The sequence below is a fragment of the Pecten maximus genome, chromosome 5, assembly GCF_902652985.1.
Source record: "Pecten maximus chromosome 5, xPecMax1.1, whole genome shotgun sequence".
Lineage (NCBI taxonomy): Eukaryota > Metazoa > Mollusca > Bivalvia > Pectinida > Pectinidae > Pecten > Pecten maximus.
In genome coordinates this window covers 41932261-41954695 of record NC_047019.1, presented here as the reverse complement: position 1 = coordinate 41954695, position 22435 = coordinate 41932261, and the positions used below count along the sequence as shown (strand labels likewise).

The window sequence follows — 22435 nt, the reverse complement described above, 5'->3', positions numbered from 1 at the left end:
CAGCATATTGATTCAAACTTCAGGTACTATGATAGTCCAGAATTTTATTGGTCAAGCTGTGTATTGGATCTCCTGCTAACAGGATTAGGACAGAATTGATTTCTCTCTGAAGATAATTTTAATGGGCAGGACTACTGGGAAGTAATTGCTAACTCCAGTGTAGATGTGCAGTACAAAAGGCAATATATGTGGTGCCGAAACATGCGTGTTAGTCATCGATTATCCACTGCCAACCGTGGTACCTACAACTTTATAAACGATAGTTATAAAGATAGGACAACACAGGACCCACAAGTTTGTGAGCGATAGTTATAAAGATAGGACAACAGAGGACCCACAAGTTTGTTAAAGATTGTTATAAAGATAGGACAACACAGGACCTACAAGATTGTGAAGGAAGACTAATAATGTAAACGATTGGGGAATATATGTGGTTTGTTGAATTTTTTCCTTCCTTGAAATGGTTCATTTTGGGAAAATCTATCATTTCCTGAAAAAAACTGCTAGTCATAAACATCTCAGTGGATTTGACCAAATTTTGACAGAAAAATTTTTGAGTAAAGGGAGCCAATTTTGTGGAAATGGTTGGTCTGGCCCCAGAGGCCTTAGGGGCAGGGCCCAAATGGGAAATATAGCAAATTAATAAAAGGATTTAGTCCATATTTGATCTCTAGCATCCTTTGGTGAAGGGGAACCAATCGTTTATAAATGTTGGGTCTAGCACCTCTGGGGGCTCTGGGGTGGCTAAATAGGAAAAATATGGCAAATTCTCCTAAACCCTTGTGAGAATTGCAGGGTTTTTGACAAATTCTGTATCAAGTATGCTTGAATAAAGAGAAATCAATTTGTGTAAATGCAGTTTTCTGCTGAATTATCAAGTGATTTGCCTTAGTCCCTGAAAAATAAAGGTGAGCAATACAAGCCTGAAGGGTATTCCAAGGTCAGTAGGGTATTCCAAGGTAAGCAGAGTATTCCAAGGTCAGTAGGGTATTCCAAGGTAAGCAGAGTATTCCATGTTAGTAAGGTTTTCCAAGGTTAGTAAGGTATTCCATGGTTAGTAAGGTATTCCATGGTTAGTAAGGTATTCCAAGGTTAGTAAGGTTTTCCATGGTTAGTAGGGTATTCCATGGTTAGTAAGGTTTTCCAAGGTTAGTAAGGTATTCCAAGGTTAGTAGGGTTTTCCAAGGTTAGTAAGGTATTCCATGGTTAGTAGGGTATTCCAAGGTTAGTAAGGTATTCCATGGTTAGTAGGGTATTCCAAGGTTAGTAAGGTATTCCATGGTTAGTAAGGTATTCCATGGTTAGTAAGGTATTCCAAGGTTAGTAGGGTATTCCATGGTTAGTAGGGTATTCCATGGTTAGTAGGGTATTCCATGGTTAGTAAGGTATTCCATGGTTAGTAGGGTATTCCAAGGTAAGTAGAGCATTCCAAGGTTAGTAAGGTTTTCCATGGTTAGTAAGGTATTCCATGGTTAGTAGGGTATTCCAAGGTTAGTAAGGTATTCCAAGGTTAGTAGGGTTTTCCAAGGTTAGTAAGGTATTCCATGGTTAGTAGGGTATTCCATGGTTAGTAGGGTATTCCAAGGTAAGTAGAGCATTCCAATGTTAGTAAGGTTTTCCAAGGTTAGTAGGGTATTCCATGGTTAGTAGGGTATTCCAAGGTTAGTAAGGTTTTCCAAGGTTAGTAGGGTATTCCATGGTTAGTAGGGTATTCCAAGGTTAGTAAGGTATTCCATGGTTAGTAAGGTATTCCATGGTTAGTAGAGCATTCCAATGTTAGTAAGGGTTTTCCAAGGTTAGTAGGGTATTCCATGGTTAGTAGGGTATTCCATGGTTAGTAGGGTATTCCAAGGTTAGTAAGGTATTCCATGGTTAGTAGGGTATTCCATGGTTAGTAGGGTATTCCAAGGTTAGTAGGGTATTCCAAGGTTAGTAAGGTTTTCCAAGGTTAGTAGGGTATTCCATGGTTAGTAAGGTTTTCCATGGTTAGTAGGTATTCCAAGGTAAGCAGAGCATTCCATGGTTAGTAAGGTATTCCATGGTTAGTAGGGTATTCCAAGGTAAGGAGAGTATTCCAAGGTTAGTAAGGTTTTCCATGGTTAGTAGGGTATTCCATGGTTAGTAGGGTATTCCAAGGTTAGTAAGGTTTTCCATGGTTAGTAAGGTTTTCCATGGTTAGTAGGGTATTCCATGGTTTGTAGGGTATTCCAAGGTTAGTAAGGTTTTCCATGGTTAGTAGGGTATTCCATGGTTAGTAGGGTATTCCATGGTTAGTAAGGTATTCCATGGTTAGTAAGGTTTTCCATGGTTAGTAGAGCATTCCAAGGTAAGCATAGCATTCCAAGGTTAGTAAGGTATTCCATGGTTAGTAGGGTATTCCAAGGTAAGCAGAGTATTCCAATGTTAGTAAGGTTTTCCATGGTTAGAAAGGTATTCCAAGGTAAGCAGGGTATTCCATGGTTAGTAGGGGATTCCAAGGTAAGCAGAGTATTCCATGGTTAGTAGGGTATTCCATGGTTAGTAAGGTATTCCAATGTATGAGCAGATTTTCTTTGGTTAGCCGGGTACTAAAAGGTTAGAAGGGCATTCCAAGGTTAGCAAAGTATTCCAAGGTTAGCAGGGTATACTAAGGTTAGCAGGCCAAGGGTATTCTATGGTTTGTAAAGTATTCCATGCTAAGCAGGATATTCCATAGTTAGCAGGATATTCCAGGGTTAGCAGGATATTCAAAGGTTAGCAAGGTATTCCATGGGAAGCAGGGTATTCTCGGGTTAGCAGGGTATTCTAAGGTTTGTAGGATATTCCAAGGTAATTAGCCGAGTATTGCAAGGTACACAAAGTATTCTTTGGATAGCTGCTATTCTAAGGTTAGCAGGGTATTATATGGCGTATTCCAAGGTTAAAAGCAGGATATTCCAAGGTTAGCAGGGTATTCCATGGTTAGCTGGGTATTCCAAGGTTGATAGGGTATTCCAAGGTTAGCAGGGTATTACAAAGTTAATAGGGTATTCCAAGGTTAGCAGGGTATTCCAAGGTTGATAGGGTATTCCAAGGTTAGCAGGGTATTCCAAGGTTAGTAGGGTATTCCAAGGTTAATAGGGTATTCCAAGGTAATTAGCCGAGTATTGCAAGGTACACAGAGTATTCTTTGGTTAGCCAGTTATTCTAAGGTTAGCTGAGGATATTCTGTGGTAAGAAGGGTATTCTTAGGTTTGTAGGGTATATCGGGTTAGAAGGGTATTTTCAAAGTAAGTTTGAATGTTTGGGACATTTGTTCTAAAATAAGTAGGGTATACAGATACATGTTTATGTAGGATATTAAGAGATGAGTGGGATATTTAGAGGGTTTCTAAAATGAGTGAGGTATTTTAAGATACATATAATTGAGATATTTCGAGACTAGCAGATGTTTTGAGAAATAAGCGGTTGTTCTGAGATAGTGAGGTATTCCAGGATATTATTCCAAGATCATAAAGATATTCTTAGTTTGCATTAATGAAAGTTGGCTGTCTCTATATTTAGAATGTACCATTAGGGTAGGGTGTTTTATAATTCCACCAGATGTACCAGACTACTGTTGCCTGGGTAATGAGATGGGGATTCTGTAGGTACCTGTTTACTCAGGGTAATGAGAAGGTACCTGGTCGGTAATTAGGTCCCATCTAAATACTTGTTACCATGAATCATACATGTTTTTCTTCCATTGACCTGTTTCTCAGTGCATGTTTACACATCATTATTACATATAGATAAAAAACAGGATTTAGTTGTTTGTCTAGTTAATTCAGCTTTTGATATTAGATGTAGTCTAAAGGTTAGGCAAGTAGAAACTGATACACAGAGATGTATGAAGCCATATTATAAGCAGGTTCATTAAGAATTCTCTAGGCAGTATGCAGTGTCACCAACTCTCCTGTGTTTTGCAGGTCATCGAATTTGAATGAAATTGTTAAAAAATTATATTGGATTACCTCCCTTGCCTTCTATTGACCAACCACATGGTTAACAGCACAGGAATTAGCCATGAGAAACTTATTAACTGCTCCTGAAGTGTATTATTTTGCATTGAGTGTCATTAGATATAAAATATTAAAGATAAATTCAAAAGTTTAATACATCTCTAAAGTGTCAGAATCTGCAGTGAATAAGAAACTTAAATTGGAAACATGATGGACATTCATTTTCAATCTTAATTCACAATAAACATATAAGCCAATGTACAATGATGATGATGATGATGATGATGATGATGATGGCATGCATCCGACCTTTGCTAGTCAATGTAGGGGATATACTAAGTGATGAACTGTGTGTGATCTGTATATATAGCTATGATATACTATACAGGCTGCATGTGTGTAAAAAGTACCTGCCATGTATGTGTACCTGTGTGTAGCTATACAGTATCTGCAGCAGACTCTATGAATACCACTAAACCACCATTGTCTTTACAGGGACCTGTCTCTCAGCCATATACTGATAGGTATGCTGTACTAATGTAACTAAAAATCACAATTTGACCCAAATTACACATATCCCTGTTACTATAGTAACACTATTTCATAATTCAACGGATACGTGACTTCCTTGTCATAACTCCACACATTAAATTTGATACCTGGTGACATCATAGCAATACTCTGACATATACAGTGTACAGACCATTCTGTGTTACTCTGACATGTACAGACCATTCTGTGTTACTCTGACATGTACAGACCATTCTGTGTTACTCTGACATGTACAGACCATTCTGTGTTACTCTGACATGTACAGACCATTCTGTGTTACTCTGACATGTACAGACCATTCTGTGTTACTCTGACATGTACAAACCATTCTGTGTTACTCTGACATGTACAAACCATTCTGTGTTACTCTGACATGTACAGACCATTCTGTGTTACTCTGACATGTACAGACCATTCTGTGTTACTCTGACATGTACAGACCATTCTGTGTTACTCTAACATGTACAGACCATTCTGTGTTACTCTGACATGTACAGACCATTCTGTGTTACTCTGACATGTACAGACCATTCTGTGTTACTCTGACATGTACAGACCATTCTGTGTTACTCTGACATTTACAGATCTAGACCATTCTGTGTTACTCTGACATGTACAGACCATTCTGTGTTACTCTGACATGTACAGACCATTATGTGTTACTCTGACATGTACAGACCATTCTGTGTTACTCTGACATGTACAGACCATTCTCTGTTGTAACATTTACACATTATATAAATATTATATTCTTCAGAAATAGAGGTGGAAAATGGCTAGATAAATTTAAGAGGTAACTTTAAATTCTAGTTTACATTTAAATAAATAGATATGTAAGTTATTTTCAAGTTAAATGTACATAAAACTAAAGGTAAAATATGGTCAAGACAATAACTATTATGAAGTATTTTTTTGTGAGACAGTTCTTAAAAAACAGGTGTTTGTATGTGTTAATTGACTTTGGTGGTCAGTGAGTTGATGTTCCACATGTTCAGTGGGAAAATCTGATGGAGAAACCATTGGGGAAAACCAGGTATCTTTGTAACTAATCACTATACATACATATACTGGGAGAGTTTGTTGATATCCTAATATTATTGGCAAATAAATACCATTGTTATGAATCACATGATATATCCATACATGGTACTGGATCAAAGGCAGCAGTGTGGTATAAACACAAATGGTATATACTTTATACGAGGGTACTGTTGACCTTGAGTGTGATTGGAATGACTAGCTAGTCAATGCATTGATTCTAAAATTATATATATATATATATAGAGATGTTACTCATTTTACTTAAGTGTCGACAACTTGTTAATCTGCACATCCAGATTGATTTAAATATTGACTTAAGCTTGTTAAAGGTAATTCTAGCTGTGAGTGATCTGTCTGTTGTTATGGTCACAGCATAATCCTTACTTACATCAAGCTAATGTCATGCAGAAACATGCATAGAGCACATGTATTACTACTATACCTGCATCTAAATAAAGCTATGACTCGCAATTGTCATAACAAGCACTTTATATGATTGTCAGTTATTTTTTTATTGAATATGCAGTGACAGTGTTCTACGAAGTAACATAGCAACACACAAGAAACATTTTGATAGAATTTTATTATAATACCAACTTTATTACAAAATTGAATTAGGTGATGTTTAGAGGACTATGACGAAGAAAGTTACAATTTCTAAATCACATTGTAGTACAAGGTTACAGATATTTTATTAGACACAGAGAAAATTTGAAAGATTACAGGAGCATGGTAAATACAAATCTGTCAATAACAGTATATCTATATAAGATTAGAGATGGTTAGAACAAATACAGCTACAATCTTTTACAAGCTTACAGGTGGCCTGTACAAATTCATTAATGACATTGTATTGATATATAAAATACAGCTTAATTCTTTGATACAGTTACGCATGTATAAGGTATTGTAGAACAACATTATGTAATTAATAAATTAATTATACTAAAAATATGATTGTAAGAACTATAAATAAACATTTGCAATATCAGTAATTGCTCGTATGAAAATATATATTTTGGAAAAAAAAGTTTTCCTTAGATATAGCTAATGTTAACAAAGGGTTAATGTATAGTGTGTACCTGTTGTTAACTACCTGTCACAAGTTCAGGCTACCAGGTAAATTTCACCTGTTGATTCATCAAACAAAAATGTGTGGCCTGTAATTTGCAGAGTGTATAGACCTGCTATGTGGCAGTGGTTGACTAACTCTAGAGGTAAGTTACCAAAAACAGATCACTGTGCTGGCAATAATGTTGTAATTCCAGATTGATCACCAACAGTGTGCAGGGTATTGATATTCCCTTGTCAATTGTATCATCACAGGTAACACAGTTATAGGGTACAGACTTATATATTACAGGTATATGCATATCTGTGTTGCTCTACAGTAGAGATATATAACTTAACTTTGATTTACATATATTGTCTCCTTATATAACTTGTTATTAGTTAATTATTGCATTATCATAATTATAATAGATATCTCTATCAATATAATAATCATTTATATACGTACCATATAAAGATGGTTGCATATAATTTCAAGACAGCAGCTAGGATTTTGAGAATTGAAGCTACAAAATGTACCATATGGACATCTACCAGAATTAGAGTGGTATATATGTTACACATATCATAATATGTTTTATGTGAAAAGTATACATTAAAAGATTATAGTTTAATCAGTTGGACTGATAACAACATTAATGTGTTACAATATAACTATATTTAGAGATAGAATTTAAATAACAATAAACAAAATGCCTCGTGTCACAACAATAAATTACAATAACAAAGCCAGATACTATTTAGAACACATATAAAGTATCCATGGTGATAATAAATGAATTTGTGCTGGTAATAAATAGCATTGATTTTACTATAACTAAACAAATGACTCAATTCTAATTTGGCAGTGAAAACAAACAAATCATTAATGAGCTCATGTTTCTCCATAGAAACAATTTCTGCAATCATCAATTGTTCTTGTACAATATTCTGCATAGATTTGCATATTCAGATTTTCCGGTTGAGTCAAGTTCATGGTGGGTGACAATGGAATAGCTGGTTGTGACATTAATGTTCTCCGTTGCTGCTAATATCTCCCCTAGATTAATGTTTTCCTAAACCTGATCACACACTTTACAGTAGAGATGGGCACTTAATATATATTGATTGTTTTTTCCTTGACAGTAAGTAAAACAACAATTAGATTTGGGTATGTGTATGTCTGAGCGCCTGTTTCAATGGATTAATGCTTTTGTCAAAACTTATTTCTTCAAAAATCATTCAAGGACAAAATTTTAAAGTATACAGTTGGCATATCAAACTTGAATGTGGATCACCATGACACGTGGGGTTAGTCAGCATACAATCATTGTCACCTGATTTCTAAATTTTTGTTGCGATAAAATGCTCCAACACCTTCAGCGACCAAATAAAATTGACAGTCATTTGTTTGTCAATAAATGTTGTCAGAACTAAGTGTAGACAAGTGTGTAGATGGGTATTAGTCAGAGTGTGGATTAGTGTATTGTGTAGAGGGTAGACAGAACTTCGGGTACGTATATAGAATATATTTGTCATCCTGATTTACCGTATAGGGGAGATAGTGACTAAGCGAGATTGTATTTACACTGGTATCACATGCCACCTCTCCTACATGTGACGGGTACACAGATACCCAGTATGATTTACACATGATCTTAACATACAGTTATACCCTCATACCTCACCCCAGGGGGTTGTTATAATCACTATTGGTGCTCTTGGAGGTAGCAGAGAAATTTATTTAAAAGGTAGTATTTTAAAAAAAATTTGGAATTTTTTTTTTAAAGAAGGTATTTGCATTATGTTGTATGTAGAGTTCAGATGTGAGTATTACACTACAAGTAGACCATGGCTGTAATTAGACATAGTTATACCTGTACTAGACACCTGCGCCATCATATCTGTACAAGATAATTGTGTGATCATATATGTACAAGATACCTGTGTCATTATACCTTTACAAGATACCTGTGTCATATACCTTTACAATATACCTGTGTCATGATACCTTTACAATATACCTGTGTCATGATACCTTTACAATATACCTGTGTCATTATACCTTTACAAGATACCTGTGTCATATACCTTTACAAGATACCTGTGTCATATACCTTTACAATATACCTGTGCCATACCTTTACAATATACCTGTGTCATTATACCTTTACAAGATACCTGTGCCATACCTTTACAATATACCTGTGTCATTATACCTTTACAATATACCTGTGTCATTATACCTTTACAAGATACCTGTGTCATTATACCTTTACAATATACCTGTGTCATTATACCTTTACAAGATACCTGTGTCATTATACATTTACAAGATACCTGTGTCATATACCTTTACAAGATACCTGTGTCATTATACCTTTACAAGATACCTGTGTTATTATACCTTTACAAGATACCTGTGTCATTATACCTTTACAAGATACCTGTGTTATTATACCTTTACAAGATACCTGTGTCATTATACCTTTACAAGATACCTGTGTTATTATACCTTTACAAGATACCTGTGTCTCTATACCTTTACAAGATACCTGTGTCATTATACCTATACAAGATACCTGTGTTATTATACCTTTACAAGATACCTGTGCCATTATACCTTTACAAGATACCTGTGTTATTATACCTTTACAAGATACCTGTGTCATTATACCTTTTAAGTTCAGGTATAGAGACAGACACATTGCAGGGCCCTCACTGACATGTAAGTAATCTAGTTATACCTATACAAGACACTTGTGCCATCATAGCTGTACAAGATACATATGTCATTAATCAAGGTATAGCAGTTTGTGATTGCTATATATATTTAGGATTGACACATACAGGTAAAGCAGCTTGTGTGTGCCATGATTTAGGATTGACACATACAGGTATAGCAGCTTGTGTGTGCCATGATTTAGGATTGACACATACAGGTATAGCAGATTGTGTTTGCTATATATATTTAGGATTGACACATACAGGTATAGCAGTTTGGGTTTGCCATATATATTTAGGATTGACACATACAGGTATAGCAGTTTGTGATTGCTATATATATTTAGGATTGACACATACAGGTATAGCAGTTTGGGTTTGCCATATATATTTAGGATTGACACATACAGGTATAGCAGTTTGTGATTGCTATATATATTTAGGATTGACACATACAGGTATAGCAGTTTGTGTTTGCTATATATATTTAGGATTGACACATACAGGTATAGCAGTTTGTTTGCTTTATATATTTAGGATTGACACATACAGGTATAGCAGTTTGTGATTGCTATATACATTTAGGATTGACACATACAGGTATAGCAATTTGTTTGCTATATACATTTAGGATTGACACATACAGGTATAGCAGTTTGTGATTGCTATATACATTTAGGATTGACACATACAGGTATAGCAGATTGTGTTTGCTATATATATTTAGGATTGACACATACATGTATAGCTGTTTATGTTTGCTATATATATTTAGGATTGACACATACAGGTATAGCAGTTTGTGATTGCTATATACATTTAGGATTGACACATACAGGTATAGCAGATTGGGTTTACCATATATATTTAGGATTGACACATACAGGTATAGCAGTTTGGGTTTACCATATATATTTAGGATTGACACATACAGGTATAGCAGTTTGGGTTTGCCATATATATTTAGGATTGACACATACAGGTATAGCAGTTTGGTTGCTATATATATTTAGGATTGACACATACAGGTATAGCTGTTTATGTTTGCTATATATATTTAGGATTGACACATACAATTTCATTGCGTCCCAAATGTATTACAGATTGTCCTAGAAAATATTAGATGGGTGGAGACTGGGTTTTCCCTGTGTCATTGCGTAATACAAGTTTGTGATATCTAACATAATGTAAACCTTACCCCACTTGTTGCTACCTTTAACCCTTTTCAACATAAATAATATGTCAGATCCTTTTAAAAATGAATAACTACAAACTGCTATTAATGTTTTTACTGGGAATAGTTCAGAGGAAAATCATATATTGGGTTTGTGAGTTACTTCTGTAGTAAAATCAGCCCGTTTACATGTCTGTGGTACCCTACAAGTCACCACTATAATGGGCTGGTGTAAGACCTGTTTACATGTCTGTGGTACCCTACAAGTCACCACTATAATGGGCTGGTGTAAGGCCTGTTTACATGTCTGTGGTACCCTACAAGTCACCACTATAATGGGCTGGTGTAAGGCCTGTTTACATGTCTGTGGTACCCTACAAGTCACCACTATAATAGGCTGGTGTAAGACCTGTTTACATGTCTGTGGTACCCTACAAGTCACCACTATAATGGGCTGGTGTAAGGCCTGTTTACATGTCTGTGGTACCCTACAAGTCACCACTATAATGGGCTGGTGTAAGGCCTGTTTACATGTCTGTGGTACCCTACAAGTCACCACTATAATGGGCTGGTGTAAGGCCTGTTTACATGTCTGTGGTACCCTACAAGTCACCACTATAATGGGCTGGTGTAAGACCTGTTTACATGTCTGTGGTACCCTACAAGTCACCACTATAATGGGCTGGTGTAAGACCTGTTTACATGTCTGTGGTACCCTACAAGTCACCACTATAATGGGCTGGTGTAAGGCCTGTTTACATGTCTGTGGTACCCTACAAGTCACCACTATATTGGGCTGGTGTAAGACCTGTTTACATGTCTGTGGTACCCTACAAGTCTGTGGTACCCTACAAGTCACCACTATAATGGGCTAGTGTAAGACCTGTTTACATGTCTGTGGTACCCTACAAGTCACCACTATAATGGGCTGGTGTAAGGCCTGTTTACATGTCTGTGGTACCCTACAAGTCACCACTATAATGGGCTGGTGTAAGGCCTGTTTACATGTCTGTGGTACCCTACAAGTCACCACTATAATGGGTTGGTGTAAGACCTGTTTACATGTATGTGGTACCCTACAAGTCACCACTATAATGGGCTGGTGTAAGGCCTGTTTACATGTCTGTGGTACCCTACAAGTCTGTGGTACCCTACAAGTCACCACTATAATGGGTTGGTGTAAGACCTGTTTACATGTCTGTGGTACCCTACAAGTCACCACTATAATGGGCTGGTGTAAGACCTGTTTACATGTCTGTGGTACCCTACAAGTCACCACTATAATGGGCTGGTGTAAGGCCTGTTTACATGTCTGTGGTACCCTACAAGTCACCACTATAATGGGTTGGTGTAAGACCTGTTTACATGTCTGTGGTACCCTACAAGTCACCACTATAATGGGTTGGTGTAAGACCTGTTTACATGTCTGTGGTACCCTACAAGTCACCACTATAATGGGCTGGTGTAAGACCTGTTTACATGTCTGTGGTACCCTACAAGTCACCACTATAATGGGCTGGTGTAAGGCCTGTTTACATGTCTGTGGTACCCTACAAGTCACCACTATAATGGGCTGGTGTAAGACCTGTTTACATGTCTGTGGTACCCTACAAGTCACCACTATAATGGGCTGGTGTAAGACCTGTTTACATGTCTGTGGTACCCTACAAGTCACCACTATAATGGGCTGGTGTAAGGCCTGTTTACATGTCTGTGGTACCCTACAAGTCACCACTATAATGGGCTGGTGTAAGGCCTGTTTACATGTCTGTGGTACCCTACAAGTCACCACTATAATGGGCTGGTGTAAGGCCTGTTTACATGTCTGTGGTACCCTACAAGTCACCACTATAATGGGCTGGTGTAAGGCCTGTTTACATGTCACACCACAACAACAAAAACCAATTAAATTGAAGCAGTCATTGCTTATATTAGATTCAGCGTCATCATTATTTGTGTAGCCGTCAGTTCACCTGTGTTCTAAGTTTTACCTTATATGGCTTTGTTAATTTCTATGTGTTTAGACTTAATACGATGAAAAACACTAACATAGCATACCTAAAATATTTTAGGAAGGAGAACATTATAAACATCATCCTTTTGGGAGTTTTCTGTGAAGGTCTGTCATAAGATACATTCTCAAAGGAATTATACCACCCAACAATTATCTTTTAATCTCTGTTCCAGATTGAGAGTAGAGTATACAGATTTAACAATTTAGTAGATAACAATTTTGAAAACTGTCTCTAGTTTCAATTTTGTATTACGGACGACTAATATATAAGAAAGCTGTATCGTTAAGGATGTAAATAGGTGGCATTTAATTACCATATATGCTGTATTTAAAGTAGGGGATGTCAATGTGTCCCATTCATACTATCAACTGGAACATCACACTTCAATTGCCTTCAATTAACAATGTGAATTTCGGAGAGAAATTCTATTCAGAGCATGCATGGTTTTGTTATTGTTCACAAGCTATTAAATATAATTTGATGACATTGGTTTTTGTAGAAGTATGATAATAGCAATGGTACGTGTAAGTATTCAAAGAATTCAGAATTATCACAGCATGTAAGAATTCAGGAAGTGGTTTGAGATTGATGTTCTTATTCCTTTTTATAAATGTAAATCTTCAGGAATTTTCTTTTTTCTATTTAATTTGAACAGAAAGAAAAATCAGCTGTTCCAGTAGTTGACCATCAACAGGATAGAAAATGATTGTAAATGTACTGAGGATGTGCCCAGTGCCTGGTGAAAGAGTAGAAAAGCAGGATCACCCCTGGAGACAACCGGAGTAAAAAGACAATCAAATCAAGCACAGACACCTAGTCAGAAGAAAGCAGGCAGCCATGTGAATGAAAATCACAGCAACTTTTAAAACTTATTTCTTTTAAAAAAGTTACAGAAAAGTTGTGAAGATGGTTTTACGGATTTCTTCAAACTTCAGAAAAGCTTAAGAAATTTCCCTGTAACATAGAGGTAGTGAGGAGAATGGGGATTTTAATATTGTGCATTTAGAAGTCAGATCTACACCATGTACACGTTTATGGACCAGCTTGTGGACTGTGAGGCTTTAGACTCCAGTAACCAGTGTGAAGAGGAGGCAGTTGAGGTCGAAGGTCAAGGGGAACCTGCCTGGAATCTTGTCGACAGTGACTCCCTTGTAGAACTTCTCAAGGCAGGCCTTGATAAGGTAAGTCCCTTTATCCTCAATAATATTATTATAAGTTGGACGGTGAGGTCTGTTATCCTCAATACCATCATTATAAGTTGGACAGGTGAGGTGAGGTCTGTTATCCTCAATATCATCATTATAAGTTGGACAGGTGAGGTCTGTTATCCTCAATACCATCATTATAAGTTGGACAGGTGAGGTGAGGTCTGTTATCCTCAATACCATCATTATAAGTTGGACAGGTGAGGTGAGGTCTGTAACATCCTCAATACCATCATTATAAGTTGGACAGGTGAGGTGAGGTCTGTAACATCCTCAATACCATCATTATAAGTTGGACAGGTGAGGTGAGGTCTGTTATCCTCAATACCATCATTATAAGTTGGACAGGTGAAGTGAGGTCTGTAACATCCTCAATACCATCATTATAAGTTGGACAGGTGAGGTGAGGTCTGTTATCCTCAATACCATCATTATAAGTTGGACAGGTGAGGTGAGGTCTGTAACATCCTCAATACCATCATTATAAGTTGGACAGGTGAGGTGAGGTCTGTTATCCTCAATACCATCATTATAAGTTGGACAGGTGAGGTGAGGTCTGTAACATCCTCAATACCATCATTATAAGTTGGACAGGTGAGGTGAGGTCTGTTATCCTCAATACCATCATTATAAGTTGGACAGGTGAGGTGAGGTCTGTAACATCCTCAATACCATCATTATAAGTTGGACAGGTGAGGTCTGTTATCCTCAATACCATCATTATAAGTTGGACAGGTGAGGTGAGGTCTGTTATCCTCAATACCATCATTATAAGTTGGACAGGTGAGGTGAGGTCTGTTATCCTCAATACCATCATTATAAGTTGGACAGGTGAGGTGAGGTCTGTTATCCTCAATACCATCATTATAAGTTGGACAGGTGAGGTGAGGTCTGTTATCCTAAATACCATCATTATAAGTTGGACAGGTGAGGTCTGTTATCCTCAATACCATCATTATAAGTTGGACAGGTGAGGTGAGGTCTGTAACATCCTCAATACCATCATTATAAGTTGGTCAGGTGAGGTCTGTTATCCTCAATACCATCATTATAAATTGGACAGGTGAGGTCTGTTATCCTCAATACCATCATTATAAGTTGGACAGGTGAGGTGAGGTCTGTTATCCTCAATACCATCATTATAAGTTGGACAGGTGAGGTGAGGTCTGTTATCCTCAATACCATCATTATAAGTTGGACAGGTGAGGTCTGTTATCCTCAATACCATCATTATAAGTTGGACAGGTGAGGTGAGGTCTGTTATCCTCAATACCATCATTATAAGTTGGACAGGTGAGGTGAGGTCTGTTATCCTCAATACCATCATTATAAGTTGGACAGGTGAGGTGAGGTCTGTTATCCTCAATACCATCATTATAAGTTGGACAGGTGAGGTCTGTTATCCTCAATACCATCATTATAAGTTGGACAGGTGAGGTCTGTTATCCTCAATACCATCATTATAAATTGGACAGGTAAGGTGAGGTCTGTTATCCTCAATACCATCATTATAAGTTGGACAGGGAGGTCTGTTATCCTCAATACCATCATTATAAGTTGGACAGGTGAGGTCTGTTATCCTCAATACCATCATTATAAGTTGGACAGGTGAGGTGAGGTCTGTTATCCTCAATACCATAGTTATAAGTTGGACAGGTGAGGTCTGTTATCCTCAATACTATCATTATAAGTTGGACAGGTGAGGTGAGGTCTGTTATCCACAATACCATCATTATAAGTTGGACAGGTGAGGTGAGGTCTGTTATCCTCAATACCATCATTATAAGTTGGACAGGTGAAGTGAGGTCTGTTATCCACAATACCATCATTATAAGTTGGACAGGTGAGGTGAGGTCTGTTATCCTCAATACCATAGTTATAAGTTGGACAGGTGAGGTCTGTTATCCTCAATACCATCATTATAAGTTGGACAGGTGAGGTGAGGTCTGTAACATCCTCAATACCATCATTATAAGTTGGACAGGTGAGGTGAGGTCTGTTATCCTCAATACCATCATTATAAGTTGGACAGGTGAGGTCTGTTATCCTCAATACCATCATTATAAGTTGGACAGGTGAGGTCTGTTATCCTCAATACCATCATTATAAGTTGGACAGGTGAGGTGAGGTCTGTTATCCTCAATACCATCATTATAAGTTGGACAGGTGAGGTCTGTTATCCTCAATACCATCATTATAAGTTGGACAGGTGAAGTGAGGTCTGTTATCCTAAATACCATCATTATAAGTTGGACAGGTGAGGTGAGGTCTGTTATCCTCAATACCATCATTATAAGTTGGACAGGTGAGGTGAGGTCTGTTATCCTCAATACCATCATTATAAGTTGGACAGGTGAGGTGAGGTCTGTTATCCTCAATACCATCATTATAAGTTGGACAGGTGAGGTCTGTTATCCTCAATACCATAGTTATAAGTTGGACAGGTGAGGTGAGGTCTGTTATCCTCAATACCATCATTATAAGTTGGACAGGTGAGGTGAGGTCTGTTATCCTCAATACCATAGTTATAAGTTGGACAGGTGAGGTCTGTTATCCTCAATACCATCATTATAAGTTGGACAGGTGAGGTCTGTTATCCTCAATACCATCATTATAAGTTGGACAGGTGAGGTGAGGTCTGTTATCCTCAATACCATCATTATAAGTTGGACAGGTGAGGTGAGGTCTGTTATCCTCAATACCGTCATTATAAGTTGGACAGGTGAGGTCTGTTATCCTCAATACCGTCATTATAAGTTGGACAGGTGAAGTGAGGTCTGTTATCCTCAATACCGTCATTATAAGTTGGACAGGTGAAGTGAGGTCTGTCATCCTCATTACCATCATTATAAGTTGGACAGGTGAGGTGAGGTCTGTTATCCTCAATACCATCATTATAAGTTGGACAGGTGAAGTGAGGTCTGTTATCCTCAATACCTGAAGTTGACGCCTTCCTTAAAGAGTGTAGTACGTTAGTGATGTAGATGAAATACTCCCATTGTGTAATGACTTCCTCATACAGCTCAATGCATGTATATGTATGTGGCCTCAATATGTCCATGCAACTGCTGACACCAAAAGCATTCTGTAACAGGAAGTTGTTGTTTTTCATTCTTTCATTTTCACACAGACTTTTGAAGTATACCTATACTAATATGCATCCCTTCAGAGCCCCCTACCTGTGTATAGGTACTCTGGTGCACTGAGTACCTGGTTGGAACCCCTAGTATGACATTGGCTCTGTTATAGTTTTGTCCCTGGATTGCTATAAGCTCAGTTGCATTACTTATTCCATTATATCTTAATTATATGTGAACATAAGTGAATGATGTTTTCACTAACTGTCATGATATCATTATTATCTTGACATTGTTTCTTTTGTGTTCTGTATGGTGTCGCCATGCCATTAGTTATATATCAGGCAATACACAAAAACAACAGGTTAGTGCAGGTAGAACACTGCAGCCATTGTGATAGCTACATTTCGTATACTAACAATATTCACCAAGCATCTAAGGACCACTGACCTACATTTATATAGACTTGTTAAGTTAATCTATGCAGCATATCTGATGTTCATTTAGCATGTCACTCCAAAAGTTTCATTCATTACACTGTGTTATCCTACACAGGACATATTTTTCTTCATTATTTATCCAGAATTAATTAGTAAGAGTTGTCCCCCTTCTGTAACATGCAACATTCTTTTCCAAAAATGATCTGTAAAAGATTATGAGTCATTCTTTTCACTGCCCCCCTTGATCAAGTATAAATTTATGTTTTTTATCTAGTATTAGATAGTATATGATTTCACTGTGGTGTTTTATCTAGTATTAGATAGTATATGATTTCACTGTGATGTTTTATCAAGTATTAGTCATGTATATGATTTCACTGTGGTGTTTAAACAAGTATTAGTCGGTATATGATTTCACTGTGATGTTTTATCAAGTATTAGTCATGTACATGATTTCACTGTGATGTTTTATCAAGTATCAGTCGGTATATGATTTCACTGTGATGTTTTATCAAGTATTAGTCATGTACATGATTTCACTGTGATGTTTTATCAAGTAATAGTCAGTATATGATTTCACTGTGATGTTTTGTCAAGTATTAGTCATGTATATGATTTCATTGTGATGTTTTATCAAGTATTAGTCATGTATATGATTTCACTGTGATGTTTTATCAAGTATTAGTCATGTACATGATTTCACTGTGATGTTTTATCAAGTATCAGTCGGTATATGATTTCACTGTGATGTTTTATCAAGTATTAGTCATGTATATGATTTCACTGTGATGTTTTATCAAGTATTAGTCATGTATATGATTTCACTGTGATGTTTTATCAAGTATTAAACAGTACATGATTTCACTGTGGTGTTTTATCAAGTATTAATTAGACTGTACATGATTTCACTGTGGTGTTTTATCAAGTATTAATTAGTCAGTATATGATTTCATTGTGATGTTTTATCAAGTATTAGTCATGTATATGATTTCACTGTGATGTTTTATCAAGTATTAGTCATGTATATGATTTCACTGTGATGTTTTATCAAGTATTAAACAGTACATGATTTCACTGTGGTGTTTTATCAAGTATTAATTAGACGGTACATGATTTCACTGTGGTGTTTTATCAAGTATTAATTAGTCAGTATATGATTTCATTGTGATGTTTTATCAAGTATTAGTCATGTATATGATTTCACTGTGATGTTTTATCAAGTATGAGTCATGTATATGATTTCACTGTGATGTTTTATCAAGTATTAGTCATGTATATGATTTCACTGTGATGTTTTATCAAGTATTAGTCATGTATATGATTTCACTGTGATGTTTTATCAAGTATTAAACGGTACATGATTTCACTGTGGTGTTTTATCAAGTATTAGACGGTACATGATTTCACTGTGGTGTTTTATCAAGTATTAGTCATGTATATGATTTCATTGTGATGTTTTATCGAGTATTAGTCATGTATATGATTTCACTGTGATGTTTTATCAAGTATGAGTCGGTATATGATTTCACTGTGATGTTTTATCTAGTATTAGTATATGAGTTTACTGCTGCTCTGAGTATAAAAGCTGAATTTAGATCTAAAAATAGTTTAATTGTACACATATTTTAGTGCCTTTCATGCTGAAAGTTGAAATGCTTTGATTTCTGTTTATTGCTTTCTATGAGGACACCAATTCTTCAGTTAAGAGATTAAAAATTTGTTGAAATTTTTTGTACTAAATAAGAATTTAGTATCCATTGTGCTTTGATACTATGGAACACTAATATTCATGGACTTAGGACTGTAGAATTTATAAAACAATGACTTGTCGTCATGTCATTATGTTCAAAATTAATAGTGTACCGATACTATTTACCTGGATTGAAGGATTGATGCTATGTGGATATATGGAATTCCCACCTGCATGCGCAGGAGTATTTTCACAGGGAATATCATGGATACGTGAATGGATTAAAGGTCTGAATAAGAGATTCATAAAAAATTAATGTAAATGTTATATGGGTAGAGTCCCAAGAGAGGTAGTGTTTTGGCAAAATGTTCAGGCTGTCTTCATAAACTAGTTTTTTCTTCTTTCTAATTTACACTGACTTATTTATTGATGGTAGTTTATAGCCAGCTGGTTAGGTGATGTTTGCTTCAATCGTGTGAATTAAAGTTAAAAGCCTGGAAAATGTAATAGGACTGGATGATCACTTAATTGGCTTACTCTAATGAGCTAGTGCTTGATCAGGTATTGGAAATCACTGAAGCCTTTGATAATGAACAAATCCGAAATAAAAAAATATGGACGAGAATTTAATTTTACCTCTAAGCAGTTCATGTATTATATTCATTACCAAACATGAAAATAGCTTTATAGTATTATGTTAATAAAGTTTTCAATGTCTTTAGCCTAATTTAGAATGAAAAAAAAATTGTAAACATTCAGAAATTGATGTTGGTAGCATAATTGGGTACTTGTTTAATTACATCTGGATGAATGGGTAATTAAGCACCTCATCAGTGAGTACATAGAGATTTATATAAATGGGCAGTATCCGTTGGAGTCCGACAATTTTCTGTTACATTAAACGAATGATTGAAATCAAACATGATGTAGAATGGGGCTATTCAAACTCTGAAGCAAGGCTGTAGTAACTGGCTTTAGATAGAAGCTGTGAATGGGATTATCTCTTAGAAACGATTTGAAATGGCTGCTAAACAAACTTAATATGAGACGGACACTGATTTATTTTTTGTCATTACTATCAAAGTAAATTAATTGGCTTTTGTTAATAACCAATTATGTGTAGAAATCAGCAAAGTAAATAGTAGTGTAAACAGAGTGTGTTTAGACTGATGATGCTGATGGCCACTTTTAAGTGGAATTGTTAGTTGCAATTAGGCGAGATAAGATCTCGTAAGCATCGCATATTATTATTGAATGACGTCCACACCTCCCCCTTGCATGACTCACTCATTGTGGGGAAGACTCCACACAGTTTTTTCCGTTGGAGCTACAATTTCCCTGATTCCGTAAGCCTAGCAGTGTTCTCCAATGATATTGATGAAGGTCGCACGGTGATAATTTACCTGTCAGCTCATCAGTTGGGGCAGAAAATAAATGAGCTTGTTTTTTCATGCAAGTGTAAACATGTGTGTTCTTGCTGCTATTTTAATAGAACTATTTGTTTAAAGTGTTGAAATCACTTTAAACTAATTATAACTGAGCATATAATATTATTTACACAGTCTTGAGTGTAATAATTAGTCTGTAAAATATCTACCATATTTTACAGATCACTGATAAATCTTATCTTATGGATGATGATGATGATGATGATGATAACCCATTACACTAACTTAAATGAGTCACAATTTTTAAAAGAATGTCAAGATTTATTTCATTAAAACAAGAATTGGTGCTTGGTGCTACTGCAAGATTGACACCAAACATGCAGGTTCATGTCATTGGATGCCAAGATCCTGTGCAGTCATGCTTGATCATGACCAGGTCACACCTGACTTGGCAGGGTACAGTAAATGGGATGCCAGCATCTTCTGTCCACTCACTGCACATGTATGTAATACATGTTAGGGAAAAGAAGCCCAATGCTTAGGGACTCCCTGATTTGTATAGTAGAGCATGACGTTTTTTGTAACCCTTCCATCCATCATCTACAGGACACACCAGTCCCTTTATGTGTTTCTGGGTTTGTAGTGATAGATAATGTGCAAGACCCTTTACAGGTTTAGTGTATATTTCTACTCCTGAATTCATATTAGTGGACATTGTCAAAGGTTTAAGCTTCAAAGGTTTCATTTGACCACTTTGACAGTGTAAGAATATTTTGTAAACCATAACTCATAAAAATCATGAAGATATTGTCTAGATATGTATCACGTTATTGTTACATTCTAACAGCTGATTAAATTTTAGTGGTCATTGGTCATGTCACAAAAGAGTCAAAGGTATACTTAACGTTTTGAAGCATTTCGTTACATTTAATCCTTTTGATAGCATGTGAGTATATTCAGGGTTGTAAAATCCTATTTCTCAAGACATTTTGTTGATTGCTTCATCTCGTTGTTTATAATTACTTCTGTGATATTTAAAAAAGAATTATTGAAATGATAAACATTTTAACTACTTGCACTTATGACGTCAGGAAGAAGAAATGTCGCCCAGAGTTATCTCCAATGTAAGACTCATTTCTGACACAAAACATTAAAAAAGGTTAATGGATTGTTCCCCATGAAAGTTATTGTCTTTTCCTTATCTTTCTATTCAGTAACAATGTAATGTGATATTTATCACTGAAGATTAATATTGTGGTTATAACAAAGGGCAGATAACCACTAACGATTTACCCAGTGATCATCAGGATAAATTGTGTTGGATTTATTGCTGGTTTGATGTTCTGAAGTCATCGTATGCTATTATATTACAAAAGTAACAAAACAGAACAGCCTAGAGATAAAAGCAGGTTTCATAATAAATAGAGGAACAAGATAAGAATGTCTTAAAATAAGCTAGTAAAAACCAACCTACCAGAGGTGTGTGCTGATATGACTATTAATTATATTATTGCCTTATAAATTTTCGATTTCATTAATGAGGTGAAATTAAAAGATAAAAACAGCAAATCTGATGGATTTAGAACTTTGATCAATCTTACACAGAGCAGACTGTGAAAGGGTAAACAGGACCGATCAATCTTACACAGAGCAGACTGTGAAAGGGTAAACAGGACCAGATGGTAATCTCTGACTCACATTAGCTGTGTGTGATGGTGACCTTTGACCTGGTCAAGAGACATATATCACATACCTGAATCAGGTACTTGGCAGTTTGCTAAGGTATAAATGTTGGCCATGGGTGGCTATATAGCTATTAGTCTGTAGAAAGACAAGGTAATTAGGAAGCATCTATTCATTTATTTGAGGTAGATTGAAACAAATATAAGAACTTCAATGCTCACTTCATAAGTCTTGTAATCATGTCACAAAAGATGAAAAATGAGCATTGCTTTTAGTAGATGCTATCAGAACTAGAATAGAATTTTCTGTCAAATTCGAAACAAATCTATTTTTAGAAAAAAGGCATGCATAATATATACAAATTTTCTATAAGTAAAAAAAAATCATTATTAAAATTTGTAAAATTCTGTATTTTTTTTTTAAGTTAAAGATTTGTT

At 36.0% G+C, this 22435-nt stretch overlaps 1 protein-coding gene across 1 annotated transcript in view; it reads left to right on the top strand.

Moving 5' to 3' along the window:
- Positions 1 to 22435, top strand: part of LOC117328073 (platelet binding protein GspB-like) — a 115661-nt gene that overhangs the window by 16108 nt on the left and 77118 nt on the right. The window contains exon 2 of the mRNA XM_033885409.1: positions 13171 to 13696. Within this exon, the coding sequence (XP_033741300.1) occupies positions 13538 to 13696 (159 nt within the window). The 5' untranslated portion in view covers positions 13171 to 13537. The remainder of the gene's footprint in view (positions 1 to 13170; positions 13697 to 22435) is intronic.